Source organism: Pempheris klunzingeri, chromosome 5, assembly GCF_042242105.1.
Source record: "Pempheris klunzingeri isolate RE-2024b chromosome 5, fPemKlu1.hap1, whole genome shotgun sequence".
Taxonomy (NCBI): domain Eukaryota; kingdom Metazoa; phylum Chordata; class Actinopteri; order Acropomatiformes; family Pempheridae; genus Pempheris; species Pempheris klunzingeri.
This window is the reverse complement of record NC_092016.1, coordinates 3,271,476-3,291,905: the sequence shown is the minus strand read 5'-3', so window position 1 is coordinate 3,291,905 and position 20,430 is coordinate 3,271,476. Positions and strand designations below refer to the sequence as shown.

The window sequence follows — 20,430 nt, the reverse complement described above, 5'->3', positions numbered from 1 at the left end:
AACTTTCGTACAGACGTTCACGGCGCCCAGAGGATGACTTCGATTGACTTTGGTGGTCCCCAGACGTCTCCTTTAGGACCACTATAAGGTTTTAAGTGAAATATCTCAGCAACTATTGTCATAAGTACAGTAAAGACAGTCACAATCCCCCACAGTGAACTACAACAACCTTTAAGTTTTCATTCAGTGGCATCATCTGTGCCTCAAATCTGGTATTTAAATAAGATACTGTATATCATATCACCACCGGCTGCTTCTTTGGGCGTTTCTGGTTCGACTTTTCTTTAATGTTTTGTCTTTATGCTTTGTCACTTTAAAAGAAAAGTAGTTCAGGTTCAGAAGTCGACATCAAAGGCAGCGGAGGAGGAGGTTTCATGCTGTAATAAAGAGACTAGTTGACAGAAATGTTCACATTTCTGGAGTCATGGCCAGAGGCTGCGACCCATCATCATGATTTCACAGGAAGAAATAAACCAGTGGGACCTTCATTTTCTGCTTGAAATCAGTGTTAGTGTTGCTCAACCTCATGCCTCAGCTTTCAGTGCTTTGGGCAAGTTATCTTTGCATATTCTCAGTTTATTTTATAATTTGTTTTGGGGACACAGCCGCATATTTGTAACCAAGGAACCAACGTCAGTTCACGGCTCACGTCCAAAAATAGTCCGTCGCAAACAGCATTTTATAGATACTGTTAAGTTTTAATTTGACACTCTTTGATGAATTTGGGTTTTGAAGCGCGTGACAGTGTGTGAACTATATGATTCATGCAATGGAATTAATAACACTTTGATGCTTGATGGGTATGAAAGCAGAAATCCTTCTTAGCGCACAGAAACACGTTCACAAACACTCGCACGTCAAACTTGAGTCGTGATAAATCAGCTATGTTGTGCAGCGGCGGTCACCTCCTCACAGACTGAAGGGCCTTCATTCACTGCTGCCACGCAACCAAAACAGGTGAAATATGTAGTGCGGCACAACAGCCTCCCACTCACACGGACAGAACGATGTAAAGCCTCTTTTAGTGTCGTTTTCAGTGCACGTGTGGCGTTCGCTGCATGTAGAACGAAGAGCACAAACCGAGGTTACAGTCAGTTTAGAGCATTTACTCTCATAGAACATGTAGAAGCTGCGCAGTTTCTGTAGATTTACTAGCAAGGACGGCACCACCACACGAATATTTGTGTGTTGAGTACATATGAATGGATTTAGACGAGAGGGGCGAAGGTGGAAGAGGGGTGTCCTCTGCTAGGTTGGTCTGGGAGACCAGACGGAGGAGAGGATGAAGGGATGTGGGTATGGATGAGTAAAATGTTGGAATGTAGAGCGAAGCAGAGAGGTGAATGGATGAATGGAAGGGAAAGGGAGGGTGGGCTGAGAAATCAGAATGGGTCGGCTGGGTATAAATAGCTCGACAGGTGAGATGTGATTGCGGCTTGGCCCTGCTCCCAGACACAAGATAATAATCATTAACTTCATTTTTTAAAATCTGCATCCGGATCAGCTTCATAATGCACATTTGATAAGAATGTTTAAATGGCAGATTACTGATTATTTTGTAAATATTACTCAAAATCTACCCAACAATATCAGGACTTAATACAGGAATGAATTCTGTTAGACACACAATTACAGACTTGTCCATTTAGAAATAAGTATGACCACGATGTAAGTACAGTATGGCACGGCAAAAAGTGAATTAATTATTTTTTCGGGCTCTTCCAAATATTTGATTTGCCATATTTGGTTAAGATTGTCTGAATTTTGAAGGAGGAGAGGTGAAGATGTAATATACCAGATGATCCGTTTGTCGCGCCAGGAACACGGAAACGGACCCAAATGTAGACAAAAGGCAGATCTTGATATGAAAAGACATCACACGCAGGTAGGCGAAGATATAATAATAACACAGTGGTGAATCAATAGGATTAAAACCAATGATGAAAAAAGATGTTTGTGATTGAAGTGATTTAAACGAGAGAAGACTAGAATACAACAAAATGAAACATGAAACAGTGAATGAGTAACAAGTCCAAAACCCCCAAAATGTTTACCTACTGATATTCAATTGTCCGTAGAAAGTCTCTTAACTAACAAAGAGGGGGAATCAGAAAGGGACTGTGACACTTTCTACTTCCACAACTCACAGTTGAGGATAAATAAGCCAATTCACATCTTATAAACAGTCACATGGTGGCGCTATTCATCCCAAAACTGATCTGCTCTTGGCTCCTGAGTGGACCTTCATCACTGAAATTTTTACTATTAGTTTTTAAGATACCCTGCTGCTCAGCAGACAAACAGAACAAAAGACAAAACCTCTTCGGCAGAGGTAATAAACTAGATGTTTTCATTTATATAAGAGTGTGTGGATCACAGTGTGTCCACCATGAATAATCCCAGGAGGAGATCACCGTGCTTCCACAGCTCAGCACCGCAGACCTCCAATCCCTTGTGGAAAAACTGCCAGATGCAAGAAAGACACCGCAGGAAGGCAGGAAATCACTTAACTTGATTTTATTGCATCCTTTGTTGCCTTGGAAACTAGTTGGGGGGGATAGCTGCGCAGCTCTGCAGTTATTTAATCACCATCAACACCCAGTAAACCCCACCCTGAATTCACACATGCCTAATGCCAAGTTTAATCTCTGACTCTGTCAGTCAATGGAGTTTTGTTGATGAATATAAGCTGGAAAACTGACAGCATAGGATCTGTGAAGTAGTTAGGTGGTGGTGTTACACACAGGCAGGTGATGTTGATTTATGGCCTTTGTCTCTGCAAAAGAAACCAAATAAAATCAAATTAATTATTCAGGCGGATCCCAAATTAAGATGGTCGTATCCAGTCTCTCAATCAATCTCAATTAATCAATCTTTGTTTATAGAGCGCCAATTCATAACGCACGTTATCTCAAGACACTTTCCATAAAAGAGCAGAGAGATTATGAAGAGGGACCAAACAATTCAAGAATTCAAAATGAAGGATTCAAGAGTTTTGCTCGAAAAATTACTTGAACAGCCAATACATTAGCAAAATAAACCAATAGATTAATGGACTAAGTGTTTCTGCTTTAATGGGACTATTTTGTGTTTGTATAGATGGCTTTGTGTGAACAGTAACTGGCGTAACTTATTTCTGCAGTAATTATAAGTAATGCAGTTATATGCTTATTTACTGTGTGTAGCACATTATCACAAACAGGAAATAATCAGCATCGATTATTACAGTTACTCCTCAACTCTGCAGGTGAATCTTAATGTGTCAGGAAACACTGACACTGGTGCTTAATAAATGACGGGATAACGATTAATTGATTATTAAAATACTTTCTGTTTCTTTGTTCCCGTTATGTTTGGTCATGGAGTTACCTAAAGAATAAAGTGGTGAGTTTGTACAAGACTGTGCTGCAGATGTACTGGGTCACATTTCTGGTAGAACTATTCTTCAGAGAACTATTTCCTCCCCTGTTCCCGCTAAGATATCTACAGTTTCTGTGAGATGTCAGCATCTTTTAGGGATTATGTCACATTCCAATTACAGTGCGTTTGTGAGCTGCAGTTTCAAAGGTTTCCATATTTTGCAAGCTGGATTTCCAACTTCAAAGAGAATAATTTCTGGGTCACACTTTGCAGATTTTAATAAATTTTGAGCATTGAATGGAAATTGTAAAACAGGTCTGCGTTTTTTTGATCAAGGCGTGGGTAATCAGAGTCTGTTGCTGTTACCTGTACCGCGAAGAAACGAGCAAAGAGAAGTGCCACGCTGTGAGCTAATTCTCAGTGTTTTCCTTCCTCAGACATGACGACTTGAAGGAGATGCTGGACAGCAACAAAGACTCCCTGAAGCTGGAGGCAATGAAGCGGATCGTGGCTGTGAGTATAAATAGTGTTTACTTTGGGATGTAACTGATCAGCAGGTGCAGCTGCACGTCGAGTGAAGGACAAAGGCACGGAAAGTTTCGAGAAAAACCCGTCGTCGTTACAACACAGCATGTGTCATTCTTAATTAATCCACCCGAAGACCTACAATAGCAATGCTGCCGTGAGTGATGCAGATCATGCACAAACTAAAACTGTACTGTAGGTAAAATCCTCTGGCTGCAAGACAAAGGTGTTAAATATTCACAATCTGTGTCAGCTTCTTCCCTGTGAAGCTCCACACCCATCTCTTCAGTCATCATCCCTGCAGGACAGACGAGATAAAAGGGAAGCGAAAGCAAGAAAAGGAGCTGGAATAATAAAAAAAAAAAAAAAAAAAGTTGCACCCACTCTTACAAAGATTGAAACTCTTCAGAAGTGTCACCTTGTGAAATCCTCAGTGCTGATTGTTCTTTTTCTCACTTCTCTGGTGTGTGTGTTTTCTCTGCAGATGATCGCCCGAGGTAAAAACGCATCAGATCTCTTCCCTGCTGTGGTGAAAAACGTGGCCTGTAAAAACATTGAGGTTTGTAACGAGCCCAGTTCCTTTGTGTATCATTTCTCCTTTTCTTCAGCTTGTGTAGTTTTACGTGCTAGCTTCTTGCACTAAAACTTTTTATTTTGCTTGCTTGTAATTTATTCACGATCTTATCAGTCTTTGGAAAGCCCCGTGGGGTTTTTCTTTATCTCACCTGAACAAAATTGCAATTTTCCTCTCCTCTTTTTAAGGTTTTTATCACTTTGCTTCATCTCCTCATCTCAATGAAAATAGCTGAACTAATCTACATAATTTGGATTAAATCGTTTTTTTTTCTCCACTGGTCTTTTCAACCTTTACTGCTCCTTCCTGCAGGTGAAGAAGCTGGTCTATGTTTACTTGGTGCGTTACGCCGAGGAGCAGCAGGATCTCGCTCTGCTCTCCATTTCCACGTTTCAGCGAGGGCTGAAGGTACACCAGTTTTCATGAGTCATTATCCTTTTACGTTTTGACCACAGAATGAATCACACTTATCAAAATGCTGGGTCTAATGTGGTGATAAAACTTAGAAAATTAAGAATGAGTGGATGTTCTTAGTCATGCTAGCAGCCTGGCTCTATGGATGCCACTGTTGATGTGTGTTTGGTCCAGACTGAAAACATTCATGACCCCCAGATGATGAATCCTACTGACTTTGATGATCCCCTGACATTTCCTCCAGAGATACTATTACGCTGACATTTAATTTTGATAGTAAACAGATAGTAACAAGCTGCAGTTTATTGTTGTATGAGAACAACAAACAGACACAATCAAAAATACTTATTACTACAAATACTACCTGACTAGACTTAGATTGGTGAAATGCTCGACACAAGGTACAAGACAATCTGGCACAGGACATACAGACAATATATACACCTGGGAAGGGGGGCACAGGTGGAAACAATCAGGGCGGGGTGAACAATCACAGGAGCAGGAAACACACTGGTGCAGGAAGTCAAGGGGCCTGAAATGAGAGGGAATAGTTGACAATAAACACAATAAAGCAGGAAATACAGAACACATGAACTAAACAAACTTGACGAGAACTAACAGGATAAACTCTGGTGACTTGATCCTTTAACCTTTCATCTAGATCAGGGCTGTTTCATTTCAGTCCTGGAGGCTCGCAGTTTGAACTCCTCCTTAACTAGTTAATGAGCCACACCTGTCCAGTATCCACCTGAGACCAGGTGTAGCTTACTACCAACTCAGCAGGAACAAAACCCTGCAGGACTGGAATTGAACTTTCCTGATCTAGCGCCATCATCAGGTCAAAATTCAGCTGTACTTTGACTTTAACGCTTATTGGAAAATGTCAGCATGCAAACAGGCTAAGCTAACTTGAGCTGAGTCTCAGTGCAGCCTCACTCTGCTGCATTCTCTCAGCCTCGTTTTATTCACATTATGGAATGAAGCACGTTGCTCAGCCGTGCCAGAAACCTGTCAACCAACGGCTGGAACGCCGCATGTGAAATTCTGGCTCTGTGCTTTTGCAGGATCCGAACCAGCTGATCAGAGCCAGCGCTCTGAGAGTGCTGTCCAGCATCCGAGTCACGATCATTGTCCCCATCATGATGCTGGCCATCAAAGAGGCTGCTTCCGACATGTCTCCATATGTCAGGAAGACAGCTGCTCACGCAATCCCTAAACTCTACAGGTGACTATTATGATTATTTAAAGATGCCTGCTAGTCTCAGATATTGCTGCTCGATCAGAGGCTTTTAGAACAATAATGATTAAACAAAGCATAAATAATATATTTGGAAGTTAAAAATCTGTTCTTGAGAATTTATTATTATCTTTGTAGCCTATTTGAGTGTCCTGACCCCAGTTTGAGAACCACGAGGATAAGATAAAATATTGTGATGTTAAAGTATTGTTATACTGTCGTTGTGAAATTAAAGGCAGGAAATTTATGGCAGTGGAGGGTACGTCCTCTAGAAATCCATTTCTGCTGTGGCAGTAAAAGCCATTTCTAAGAACAAATGACCGTGAACTTGTTCTCCAGCATTTTTTGTTTTAATGCCTTTGAGTGATTCATCCTTCTCTGCTCTCAGTTTGGATCCAGAACAGAAAGACCAGCTGATTGAAGTCATAGAGAAACTCCTCGCTGACAAAACCACGGTGGGTTTTTGCATCACTGATCCAGTTTTTTTTGTCCACCAGATGTTTTTTTTTTAAACAAATGCGAATACAAATGTGAAAAACACAGAATAATCAGAACCCGCTTCTGCAAAAATGCATTTAATGCCTCAGTTGTTCCAAAGCGTATCATTTGTTTAACCAGTCTCTCTCTTCACCTCACAGTTTTTGCATAAGCTGTTGCAATTTCTATCTGAAATATCCCAGAAACAGGCTGCAGAGTTCAGTCAGCAGTAACAGGTGTCTTGTTCAGCATAAGGTGTAAATGTGGCATCAGTAATGCTCTCAGATGACATGAGGTACTGCAGAACATTATCCTAACCTGTTGTGGGATTGAAAATGTGCCGCAGTTGGTGGCGGGAAGCGTCGTCATGGCCTTCGAGGAGGTGTGTCCGGAGCGCATCGACCTGATCCACAAGAACTACAGGAAGCTGTGTAACCTCCTGATCGACGTGGAGGAGTGGGGGCAGGTCGTCATCATCAACATGCTGACCCGCTACGCCAGGACCCAGTTCCTCAACCCAAACATCAACGTGAGGATCAGTACAGTTACTAGTTAATCACTAGTTAATAATACCGCTGTATTTATTGACTGTTGTTTAATAAGTTAATGATTATTATCATTCTTTCCTCGTTGTGAGTTATTTAATCTATAAAACTACAGAAAATAGTGAAAAGCGCTCATTCTAAGTTTTGTGATGAATTCACATTGCATATTTTATCAGTTTTAACAGTCCAACAACCAAATTTATCTAATTACACTGAAATTCTCACATTTGTGAAGCTTGAACGAGTCATTTTCTTTCAATATTTCTCTGACAATTAATCTAAAAGATTAAGCGATTATCATTATTGTGCTGACTGTCTTTTTGCCAGTTGACTAATCACTGAAATTGATTTTACTGATTAGTAAAATTAATTCATTATATCTTCTACTCTTACTTTGCTACTACTTGCACTGTTTTGCTACGTTTAACTCACAGCATAACAGCGTTTTTATGTTTTTTTTATTTAATACGATTTTCGTTTTTAAATTCAGTTTAGTCTCAGTGAGTGTCCAGAGTGGGTTTGCTCCTTTTTGTTCAGTTTTAATTGTTTAAAAATGTTTAATTTTTTATTAGTTTCACTTTTAGTTTTATTAATATAAGTAAATATATATATAAATATATTTGAGCTGACTCTCAGTCTCAATAAACATCTGCACCAACATTTCCTCATGCTTGTGTTGACAAATTTAAGAAGAACTTAAACCAGACATTACCCATATAGTTTTTATTTTGTTCTATCTTAGTTTAGTGTTCTAAGTAACCTGCATGTTATCATTTCAGTTAGTTTTAGTTTTCTACAGTCCTACTTTTTATTTTTACTTCGGTTAAAGAAGAAAAAAAAAAATCCCATCTAGCTTTAGCTTTTAGTTTAGTTTGATTTAACTCTAATAACCTTGCTGCATGCGCTGCACAGTAGATCAATGAATGTGATCACATAAAAGACTGTATGCTATAAATATTTGATTCAGTTGGGCCCCGGTTTTAGATGTCTCCCTGCTCCAACACACCTGACTCAAATGAAGGGGTCGTTATCAGGCTCCTGCAGAGCTCGGTGACGAGCTGATCGGTTGGTTTTCAGGATAAAAAAAAAAAAAACAAACCACTGGTTTAATTCATTGGTTACTGAAGTTCATGCAGAAGTAAGTTTACTTGCTGTGTGTTGTCAACAATAACTGATTTGCATAGGAATAGGAAAAATGTTTAGGTGCATTCATTGCAGAAATACAACTTTTATTTAGTTGGATTGATTATATTCCACTTCTGCCGTTGTAGCAGTGCAGAGGTACAAATTGAGACTATTCTATCTTTATTTTCCTCTTTCACCGCTGCCAGCGCTTCTTTTCTTCTCTCTGTGTTTTTATCAGTCTTTTCAGACCCACCTGTCGACTTATTTTCTCATAAGCGACGAACAACAAATGAAGTATTTTCCCACCGTACTGAACGTTGTTGTTGTGGTAATTCCCAGTGCATGTGGTGCAACCGCTCTGCATTACGTGTTTATCTAACGCCAGGAGGTGGAATGATAATGCTTCTAGTACACAGTGTTGCTGCTTTTTAACAAATACATTCAAGAGCAAATTACCATCTGGTGACTTCTAGAGGCTTTTTTTGAGCAGCCAATAACTACTTTCCATGCAAATAAGATTCTGTCATGGTCTGTCGCTCTGCCAACACGCTGTTTAATCCCCACTGTCTCTGCAGGAGTCCCTGCTGGAGGAAGGAGGGGACAAGACCTTCTATGGCTCAGATGAAGATGAGGATGAGGAGGAGGAGGAGAAGGAAAAGAAGGCTGAGGTTCCTGCCATGGCTAAGAGGAAGCCTTACGTGATGGATCCGGATCACCGGCTGCTGCTGAGGAACACCAAGCCGCTCCTGCAGAGCCGCAACGCAGCTGTGAGCCCACGGCCCCTCTGAATAATGCACACACCTTATATTAGTTCAAGGCAGCACAGCCCATAACTCTCCCGCTGAGCCAGTTTTCATGGTAGAGATGAAACATTATGTTGTATTGAGCAGCAGGTTGGCGTTACGACTAGTTCAGGTCTTTGGTTCATGCTTACAAGCATCCGTGCAGCCAATGTGTCCTCGAGCAACACACATAATCAGCCCTCACTCTGAAATGGGGACAATTTCCCGGAGGAAATTAATAAATCATGGCACCACATTAGCGCTGCTGTGGTCACCCTGGAAGGCCTGTTTTGTTCCGTGTTGGATGATATGAAATTCCCCCGTCACACATTATTCTGCCTTTTGTTCTGCTGTAGCCGAGCTGGTTGCTTCAAACTTCTTCAGTGCTGCTCTAGCAAAAAAAAAAAGCTCTGATTAATCAGCTGTTGCTACCAGGGCTGATAAAACTATGATCAGAACAATTTTACCATATTGATCCATATGGAGCTGGGATTGGCTCCAGCTCCCCCGTGACCCTGACAGATAAGCGGTGTAGATAATGGATGGATGGATGGATGGATGGTGTAAATATTTAATTGTGCAAGCATGGCTCGGTTTAGAATGTTTATTGTGATAAAAGAATATATTTATATAACATCTAAGTGTAAGAATTTAGCTTCATCTGTCTTAACAAAACAGTACAAGTTAGCTTGCCTAGTAACACATAACTTTTATCACCTTTTCACGTGAAAAGAAGTCTGTATAATTGATGTTGTGTTAACTGGACTTCGCACACTAAAGTTCGTCCAACACTGGGAGCATATTTTAGTCTGCAGACGGGACTGTTATTTTTTTTGATAAGTTGCTGGATTTATCTCTAAAGTTTATAATTATTATCGACATGAATTTTTATCACAATCTCATATGGAGAAGGTTTTTATCTTGCAGCCCTAGTTTCTACCTGCTCAGACACACGAAGTCAGCGACCAGCTGGTGAACATAGAGAAGCATTTAGCTGATAAGAGCCGCCAGATATCGGTCTTGGTGGAGACCAAAAGCAGAGATAAAAGCATTGTGAAAATGGGACTTAAATATATGCACATGCACACAGGCCATGAAATTTCTGGAAAGTCATTGAATTGAGGAAGTTGTGGAAAATCAGTGAATTTGTGCATCATTTAAAGAAACGAAATGTATTCACCAAACCAATGTTTTTTTGTAACATTAGTAATCTTCTGTCATGACATTTCAAACTCCTCAGTTCCTGCTCATCATATATATATATTTATTTTTGCATAGTTTTATTATATAATTTTAAGTGGAGAACAAAGCTTTGAAGGGACAATATTCACGTTTTTACAGTATTTCACAGTATTTTTACGTTGAACCACTGGTGATCATTTACCCTCCCTCTGGTTTCTCGTTCCAGGTGGTGATGGCCGTGGCTCAGCTGTATTTCCATCTTGCCCCTAAAGCGGAGGTTGGGGTGATCGCCAAGGCCCTGGTCCGTCTCCTGAGGAGCCACAGGTGAGCTGAACTGTCCATAATTTGAAATAAATTGTCTGTTCAAATTTCCACACTGTAGATTTTGGGAGCAACATATTCCAAAATTAATCACAGTGTTGTCAAGCCAGCAGTATGAGCCATCTCACAGTGTTAATGTGTCTGAGAATGAAGCTCAGGTTCAGGAAATGATGAGTCTCACTTGAAAAAGAAGCAAAAAAAACCAAGTAGAGGTGTCAAAACAATATACAACTGATCAGAGAAAAGCTATAATGACCCTGAAACTCAGCAAAGTATGACAAAAAATGACAAGTGAGGCTTGCAAAATAAATCTCAACAGCCCTGAAGCAGAAAGTGAAATTAAACGGGGACCTCAGTGGGACTGAGGTAAACATAAAAGCATAAACCATAAGGAGTGATGGTGGCACACAGGTGGCCTCGTGGCTGTAAGTCCTGCAAACTGTCAGCTTCTTATTGAACAAGTGCTCCGGCGGCTCTGGGTGTGCGGTAATGGGCTCATCATTCAGCAGCGACCGAACTGCAGCGCCTCTCTGTGGGAGATTTGTCAGAAATCCAATTTACTGTATGATAGGTTTCATTACCCTTTATTCTTCATATAGAGTCTCCGCTCTCATTACAACCACATTGGTTCACTACATTGAAAAATAATAATGTAATAATAATAATAAACTTTATTTATACAGCACGTTTCAAAAACAAAGTTACAAAAACAAAGTGCTTTACAATAAGAATTATAAATAAGATCTATTGATATATATGGATAAGATGAAGTAATGCAAAAAGTTATAACAAAAACCAACAGTTAAGAAAAGGGCACAAGATAAATGGAAGTCCTAAAATGAGATTTAAAAGAGGACACTGCTGTCTCACAGCTGACGGTCCCGTCCATCACCTTTTAGAGACAATTGGAGAACTGGAACCATTAGCAGGGACCTAAGGGAGGATCTAAGGCAGCGATCAGGCTCATCGGACGTTCACAAATCACAGATGCAGACAGGAACCTGACAGCGCAGTACGAGCAAACAAAGAATGTTAAAATCAATTCTAAAACTCAGATAACCAGTGAAAGATTCCTGTGATGTGGTCGCTTCTATTGGCCGCAGCGTTTTGTATCAGCTGTTGTCTCTGGATGTTTTCACCTGCTGATACCAGAGTCAAGTGTATAGATACAATAGTCCAGTGTGGAGGAGATGAAAGCATGGATGACCTTTTTCTGAGTCTGCAGAGAGGAATGACATGATCTTGGCCAGCTGTCTCAGTTTGGCAAAGCAGGACTGCGCCACTTTGGTCACCTGAGCATCAAAAGACAACTCGGAGTCAAAGTAACACTGAGGTTGTGTCTTTCTGAACATTATTAGATAAGGTAAACGGTCTAGAGCAGGAATTGTTAACGCTGTCAGTGTTTGGGTCAGAGGCAGAACATAAACACGGAGGTATCAGGCTTTATTGAGACGTACAAACAGATGTCATCCGCATAGAAATGGAAATTGATGTCTAGATTACACATGATAATACGTAAATGTTTACGTAGAAAGCTACTAAAGTTTTTCTAAACTTTTTTTTTTTATTGTTTTGAATCTCCAACACGACGGACAGAGAAGAAAGGAAAGGAATAAGAGAGGGATTAACAGTTCATCAAATAGATCTGTCTCTATCCTACACCTTTCCTCCATTAATCTCTCCCCTTTCTGTCTCTTCCTCCAGTGAAGTCCAGTATGTTGTTCTCCAGAACGTAGCAACAATGACGATTAAGAGAAGGGTGAGTGGTGCTTTGGTTTTCTGTGTGGTCACATGTATTGAAACTGAAATAAAGCTTTTCTTTTTCTGTTCCTGTTTTTCTGTTTCACAGGGGATGTTTGAGCCATACCTGAAGAGTTTCTACATCCGCTCTACAGACCCAACCCAGATAAAAGTCCTGAAGGTACTTTTCTATTCTATCGTGCTGCTATATTTTACTCAGCCACCAAACAAGCTACAATGATTGTAATGTAATCCTTTTGGGTAACTGTGTGTGTCAAAGAACATCCACTAAAAGTGCTTGTTTTAAAGTGCCTGACAACATTATGGAAAGGATCCCTACAGAGACGGCCGTTATATCATCGGGTTCAAAGCCACCAGACTCCATTGACAAAAACAGTACTTTTACCTTGCAGAACACGGGACTTGTTGGTCTACCACAGCCTCAAATTCTTAGTTTGTTTGTGTTATTGTGTATCTTTAGTTTTTTGAAAGGGTCAGTTCAGATCCAAACTAACATGTTAAAACACCAAAATCGCAGCAACTAGACCAGCAACTCCTGAGTCCAGGGAGATAAAATTACTGTTTCTGTCAGTGGAGTCTGGTTTCTGGTTAAATAAAAGGGTCTCTGTAGGGATCCTTCCCATTATGTTGTCAGACATTTTGAATAACAATCTGAGCCAAACAAATAAGCCCTTTTAGTGGACGTACTTTTGATTGGTTGGCGAGGTTGCCTCAAAGGATTTCACCACAGTCATTATAGCTTGTTTTATGGTTGCTGGCTGAGGCGGTTTACTGAACAGACTTCAAAACTGTTTATACCTACTTGTCATTTTGAACCCAAGATATGTAAAAAGACAGGATTTGAAAATACCAAAGTTATCCTTTAAAGCTGAATCAATAGAAGACCATTAATTATTTCTTACTCTGACGTACAGTAACATAAAAAAACTGAATCAATTCCCATGAATCAGAGTGACGCAGTTTCTAAGATGTGAAAAAAGTCCAATTTAAAAAAAAAAAGTCTTTTGCACAGGTCCCAGTGAGTGAAATAAAGTGATAATGCTAGTAATTTTAAAAAAATATATTTTTGTGTTTTGCAGCTGGAGGTCCTCACCAATCTGGCCAATGAGACGAATATTTCCACTATTCTCAGAGAGTTTCAGGTAAAGTCGAATTAAGGATGCTTTGTGTGGGAGTAGTATCTATTAAAGGAAACTGTGCTATTTACATAATTAATGTATGATCTAGATGTGTTCATTTCATTCAAGGAAAACACCAACTTAAGCTAATTACTTATGATTAAAATGTAAATATATTCATATGCACACTTTTTGTCCATGTCTGATCCTTATTCAAGGCGTGAGGGAGCAATTACTTGTTCATTTGAAGAGGCCTGTCTTTAGTTTCTTTCCTATAGTTTATTTTCTTTTATTCTTATCCGATTACTTGATTAATCCAGGGAACAATCGGCGGAATATTTGATAACTAAAACAATCGACAGCTGCAGCTCCCTTATTTTGTATTAAATGAAGGACAGAGTTTAATTTTTTCTGTGTTTCAATGTTTCCTACGAGCCTGGTGGTGCTTATTTATTTAGAATTATTGAACAAGAAGGAGAAAATCAACCACGTCACCTCCCTTCTTGTATCAATGACTGAATAAATATATTTATTTCTGGCAGACGTATATTAAAAGCATGGATAAAGACTTTGTGGCTGCTACAATCCAAGCCATCGGTCGCTGTGCCACCAACATCGGCGAGGTGAGGGACACGTGTCTGAACGGCCTGGTGCAGCTGCTGTCCAACCGAGACGGTGAGTTTTCCTTACGGCAGTACACAGATGTACAGATACATGTATACAGAGAAGGAATAAACTGTTACTGATACAAGTTTTAATAGACTAGATAAGAATCTTTTAAGAGACTTTAAGTTTATGAAATTATGAGTGAAAATGAGGAATCTGGGGCCGCATTCATAAACGTTTTCTCAAGACAAAACTTTGGATTAATCATTAAAAACAAAGTTAAGAAGTTCTTGTGAATGTCCTTAAGTAAGAAAATACACAAGTTTGTATGAAATGAGACTGCACTTATAAGGAAACTGCACTGAAGAGCTTCTGAGATGAGATGGAGGTCTATGGAATGTATGTAAATCTAGACGTGGCATCATTCACTATAAACAACCCAAATGTTATTTCAATCTAATAAAATAATCACGTTTATGATTATTGCTGTTAAGCTACTGCGATATTCCACCCTAAGCTATTAATTATATGATATTATTTACAGTGTGTAAATATTGAGTTATACATTTCACCAAGTAAGAGTTAAGGTTGAATAATTCATGCAATAGAGGGTCAGGAACTTTGCTGTCAAGAATCTAGTTTATTAAGTTAGTTCTATTATTCTATCAAGTTTTTTTTTCTCATAAGAAGAAACGTGGAGAAAGTTAGAAAGCAGTTTTTTGTCTTAAGAATGTTTCAGTGAATAAGTAAGGGGCTTAATTTGAACTGAATTCATTTTAGTAACTCAATGTATGATGAAGATGAAGGAAAACTTCAAACTCCAGTGTTCATTTATGACTCCAATGAGCGGCTCCCCCTCCTGTCCTACAGAGCTGGTCGTAGCCGAGTCAGTGGTGGTGATTAAGAAGCTGCTGCAGATGCAGCCGGAGAAGCACAGCGACATCATAAAGCACATGGCGAAACTAACGGACAACATCCAGGTGAGAGACACAAGCACAACCCTGACGAGAACTGATGCTTAACCAGCTGTAGAGGAGGTGGACGTCCTCGACAGTTTGATTTGACTTTAATGGTTCTCAGGTGCCGATGGCGCGGGCCAGCATCCTGTGGCTGATCGGAGAATACTGCGAGCACGTGCCCAAGATCGCCCCGGATGTCCTGAGGAAGATGGCCAAGTCGTTCACTAACGAGGAAGACATCGTCAAGCTACAAATCATCAATTTGGCCGCCAAGCTGTATCTCACCAACTCCAAGCAGGTGTGAGCTGCGTGTGTTTTTCTATTAGTGGTATTTAAAATTTAACTCTGCACAAACATCACTAATACAAACTAACAGTACTTGTATTGTATTGTGACGATACTCAATCCATTTATTTCCTGATTATGTTTCATATTATGGATCTGAATATGCAAAGTGACCATTAGCAAAAGTTATTTATTAAATTTAGTGATTAAAAAGTACAATATTTGTCAGTTGGGGAGAGAAACTATGGCAGAAAATGGAAATACTCAAAGTACAAGTACTTCAACATTGTACTTAAGTACCTGAGTAAATGTACTTACTTTTCCTTTCACCACTTACTACGTCTCACGTGTTGGCTCTGATTAGATGCCAGAAGTCAATAGAAACCATCTAGCAGGGCATTAATTAACCCCAGTAACTACCAGGCAACATTCTACCAACTACCCAGAAGACCATAGCAACCCACTAATTTATCCAAGGAATTACCTAGCAACCACCTCCCAACTACCCAGAACCCCTCCACAAACCCAACCACACCTGCAGACACACACACACAGCACATGCATGAACACATCAGGTGGTAGGTGTTCCTGTTTGCACCGTCCTCTTCCTACATGATCTTCATATTTCCTCTTGCAGACCAAACTGTTGACGCAGTATGTTCTCAACTTGGCCAAGTACGACCAGAACTACGACATCCGCGATCGGGCGCGCTTCATTCGCCAGCTGATTGTGCCCACCGAGAAGAGTGGAGCACTCAGCAAGTATGCTAAAAAACTGTTCCTCGCCCTGAAACCTGCCCCGGTCCTCGAGTCTCCATTTAAAGGTACAGACGCCAAATAAAACTTCTCCTTTGATCAGTTAGGAGAGCTGAGAGCTAACACAGTCCCACTGTGATTATTGAGACAGATATGAACACTGAAACAGAGACTACGAGCTCTGATCAGCTTGTAGCTTTTAATCTACTTTGTCATCTTTTTATTTTTCAGGTTTTGTCACACTTTCATGTTTATAGCAAGAATCAGCCAAATCTGGGGAAATTTAATCTTATGAGGGCTTGATTACATTCAGTGTTTGAGTCAAATCTGAACTTGATGAACATGATACACATTTTTAAGCTTCAGTGTGACTCACACTTCCTGAGGATATCATTATTTCCATCTTGTATTGACATCCATAAATCTGCTTAAAAAACATGATCACAGCTCCAGAACTTGCCTGAGAATCATCACGTTTTTATGTTTTCTTTTGTTTCTAAGTAATCCAGTGATAGTTGTCTGTACATTTATGGATAAACTGCAAACAGGAAGCTCTGATAGTTAATTCGGCATACTTTTAAAGATGCCAGTTTGCCAAAATGAAGCCCACAGCTAACTAACTGACTCAATTACAACATTGTACCTTCTGTTTACATCATCCAAAGCCCCCAAATTGTGCTTCCAAAAGTTACGCCCTCAATCAGAAAGAACAATAGCAGTGATAAGGTGTCCAGTATTTATTTACCTCTGATTGATTTGCATTCTGGATTCCTTTCTTCTTGTGTTTTTGCAGATCGAGACCACTTCCAGTTGGGTTCTTTATCCCACTTATTGAATGCCAAGGCTGGCGGCTACCAGGAGTTGCCTGACTGGCCTGAAGCCGCCCCAGACCCCTCCGTGCGCAACGTGGAGGTGAAGGAGTCTGTGCGTGCAGTGGGAACAGTAACTTACAGAGACACAGGGGCCCTCTGGGGTCTCCAGGGGCCCCAAAAGATGGAAGGGAGCGAGGGTTGCTCCTGCCCCAGAGCAGTGCCTCAGAGGGGCTCAGAGTCACCAGAGCCTCACGTCCAATCTAACATTAACTCCAATATAACATTTATTCCTCTTTCACTAGTCATCCGTCATTCACTTACAGCTCATTAGCATTAGCTCATCAGTAACATGCATCCTTTTTGGGCTCCATCTGTCTCCAAATAGATGCTGCTTACCAACAACTCCCCCCTTCATGGAGGAGAATGAGTCACAAAGGAGAAAAGAGGATTAAAGTTTATTAGTTTAAAAACTTCCAGCCAGTCGGTGGTATCGAACTCCTCGCCCTCTCTCTTGCACTTGCTTCTGTTCAGCAGCAGCTCACTCGCCCCGTCCAGGTGATTTCTCACCAAAGTCTGAGCCAATAGCACATGAGATAGTTTTTACTACAAAATCAGTATGAATGACAGTAAACAATTACAGTAATGAAGTCTCTGCTAAATGTTGCCCTAAGAGGGGGGATTATCTGCAAGAATACCAATGGTTTTTTGCAGATTTTATGCGTCTGCTATCAATATATTCAATCTACATCTAATTATTCCCCAAATTTTCATGCAGAACCACAGACTATACTCTAGTGGACTACAGCCGAACAAAGTTTAATTTGAGGACACAGTCCACTCGTCTGTAGAGCAACATCCCAGCTCACCGGACTCCCTCCTCTTCCTCTCCATGCCATCCACTCCATGTGCCATCGGTTCATAACCAACAATGTGATGTAAATGAAGACGTGAAATCAAAACTTGAGTCACTCCTTTGTCAAAATCAAGACTTGACTCATAAAACCGCTTGATTTTAAACTCCAGGAGTGACCTCAAGGCTTGATGTTGTCGTCATATTTGTTGTTGTTGTTGTTGTTATAGTGTAGATTTAGTTTTAGTCGCAGCTCAGTGTTAACCCGCCACACGTGGTGCAGATTTCAAGATGAGGCCTCAGGTGCATTGAGTTTTATTCTGATTTGACAGACGGTGCACAGGAGACTTGTAAGAGATCGTACCAGGAGCTTAGTACGTTTCCCCTGCTGAATAAGTTGCATAACTTTTTCCAAAGCATTTAAATCACTAACTTATTTGATTCCCTCCCTTTAAGGCAGATATTTGTTTCCTTTGCAGAGAGTTGAAACTTGAGATGGAACTTGTAGCTGCATTCAAAGTAGCTCCGACATCTGCTTGATTTTCTGAAAATGCCTTGCAAGTGAAATTAGGTTTGCAATGCCCTACCCCAGTTTTACTACTTGTGTTTAGGTCTGGCAGGGATCAAATTGTATTCGCCTGTGACGCCATTTTAAGGTCTCACGCGTCATTGTGAACCCTTTCTATGCCTGACTAAACAAACTCGCCATGTTTTGGTGTTTGCTTACAGTTTGCAAACTGGAAAAATGTACCAACTTTTCCTTCAAAGTCCTCTAAATTACCAACCAAAGTTACATAATTTTAGGCCACTCAACTGCTAAATCATGTTACATTTTATTAATATGATATCTGGTTTAAGTAGATATTTGATTTGGGTGTTTGGAGAGGCGGACAGGTCTGGTCCGGATCTCAGCAGGTGTTTTTCATACTTAAAATTTGTAGCTAAAATTGAGACTTTATTTAACAGTAACATGCATTTCAGCAGCAGGACCTTGAAACAGATGCAAACTTGACCAAACCTACTGAAAAAAAGACTAAGTTTATAATTAAGAGCATGAAAGTAGCATAATTAGAATATTTATAATAACCCATTCAGACACAGTGGTTAGTGTCTCATCTGACGGGGCTGTGAGACGTTAAGTCTCTGCCTGTATTAAAATGAGTGGAAAACAATGAGGACTTCAGCCTAAAACGGTCTAAAACCTTCGAATACGTTTTGAAAAAAGCTCAGTGGTGATTTTATAATAGATGTGATTTGCAGTTAAAGGGTCATTATCAAACTGAGCGTCCCATTACATCCACTCATGTTGTGGCTAAAGAGGCCCCGACCTCTCTGACAGGCTCTCCCTCTGCACATTATGCATCTCCACAGATAGAGGAAGTGATTAACACCAGCGAGGGGCGGATCGGCTTGCTGGGAGACTGGCGAGAGGTGCCCCCCCCACACCCCCGACCCTCTACCCCGCTCGGTTTGGGAGTGCAGTGGTGTTTGTTTTGATGACTGTGCTCTCTCTTTCCTCCTGTAATCTCTCTCTGCTCGCCATGATGTAGTAAGTGATGATAGCCGAGTTTAAAAAAAAAAAAAGATTAATGAGATTTTACTCCTCAGTGCAGATTAATAGAGGATAAATGTGACGGCCATCTTTGTCCCGAGTGGAAAGGGAGAGTTCTTCATCCTCTTTAAAGAAATTAAAAGTGTAGAGTTGAAGATGTAATGTAAGAGCTGAGCGCCAGGGATTAGACAGTTGAGCTCGACGGCTCATTTTCCTACTTCAGTCTCAAATCAAGGTCCACTTACTTGCCTGTCTTGGAGCTTTCGACCACATCCCATGGTGTTCATCAGCAATCAAAGGGCTTTTTAGATGTTCAAGCTTTCCATCATATTATATAATTTTTCCTTTTACTATGAGCACTTTTTATGACACATTTGACCCTTATGCATCTTTGAAAAAATCTATCCACTCAACGGCCACTTACTCACTTATTTACACTTACTTTTAAGACATCAAGGACAAAAAGTCCTACATGTGTTCATAAAAATAGTTTTAACTGCTGTGGTTTCATACAGAAGAGGCCACATTTGACAGATTTATTTGAGTTCAGATTTTTATTCTCATAATTCTGAGTTTAAAGCCAGAATTCTTACAATAAAGTCTGTTTAGTTTTATTCTCAGGCTTCTGATTATAAACTCTTGCCCACTAATCTCAGGGCTGGCAGTTTGATCCCCTGACCTGTTGAAGTGTCCTCGGTTCGCTGCCTGTCTTTGATGTTAGTCCTCGAATAATTCTTCCTTGTTGATTATACATTGTTCCTTTATGTGTTCATGCCAGTAGTGCCCTTGGACAGTTTGGTCAGTGAATGGATTAATCACAGGATATTTTATAGCCATCAGTGGGTAAATGTATATACTTTTTTAGCATGCAGTGCCACCAAAATCCCCCAAAACACGTGAGTAAGTGGACCTCGGCTGGAGCTCGTTTTTCCAGGCACCGTTTCTTCTTCTGCACCTAAACTGGTCTCTCGTGAAATTTGTGACTCGTGTGTCACAAATGTTGTTGTTGTGGTTGTGAGTGATGAGACTTGTTGCTCCATGACGGCCTCCCTTCTCCTGTCCCACCTGTTTCACTCCTCATTAGTTCATTTTAATCCATGCTAGTTCAACATCACACATCATCTCTGATGGAGACATTTATACTGAATACGTTGTCGTGTATTGCTTTATGTATAAGTCAGTAATGAAT

At 40.3% G+C, this 20,430-nt stretch overlaps 2 protein-coding genes across 2 annotated transcripts in view; one reads left to right on the top strand and one right to left on the bottom strand.

Moving 5' to 3' along the window:
* Positions 1–20,430, top strand: part of LOC139200865 (AP-3 complex subunit beta-2) — a 35,796-nt gene that overhangs the window by 2,893 nt on the left and 12,473 nt on the right. The window contains exons 2-17 of the mRNA XM_070830009.1: positions 3,798–3,873; positions 4,370–4,444; positions 4,772–4,867; positions 5,938–6,098; positions 6,499–6,565; positions 6,934–7,116; positions 8,833–9,024; positions 10,448–10,545; positions 12,247–12,301; positions 12,392–12,463; positions 13,383–13,445; positions 13,964–14,096; positions 14,898–15,007; positions 15,108–15,284; positions 15,909–16,095; positions 16,821–16,951. Coding sequence (XP_070686110.1) covers positions 3,798–3,873; positions 4,370–4,444; positions 4,772–4,867; positions 5,938–6,098; positions 6,499–6,565; positions 6,934–7,116; positions 8,833–9,024; positions 10,448–10,545; positions 12,247–12,301; positions 12,392–12,463; positions 13,383–13,445; positions 13,964–14,096; positions 14,898–15,007; positions 15,108–15,284; positions 15,909–16,095; positions 16,821–16,951 — 1,876 coding nt within the window. The remainder of the gene's footprint in view (positions 1–3,797; positions 3,874–4,369; positions 4,445–4,771; positions 4,868–5,937; positions 6,099–6,498; positions 6,566–6,933; positions 7,117–8,832; positions 9,025–10,447; positions 10,546–12,246; positions 12,302–12,391; positions 12,464–13,382; positions 13,446–13,963; positions 14,097–14,897; positions 15,008–15,107; positions 15,285–15,908; positions 16,096–16,820; positions 16,952–20,430) is intronic.
* Positions 5,567–20,430, bottom strand: part of sin3aa (SIN3 transcription regulator family member Aa) — a 138,037-nt gene continuing 123,173 nt past the window's right edge. The window contains exon 22 of the transcript XR_011584303.1: positions 5,567–5,577. The gene's annotated coding sequence lies outside the window, so the exon portion shown is untranslated. The remainder of the gene's footprint in view (positions 5,578–20,430) is intronic.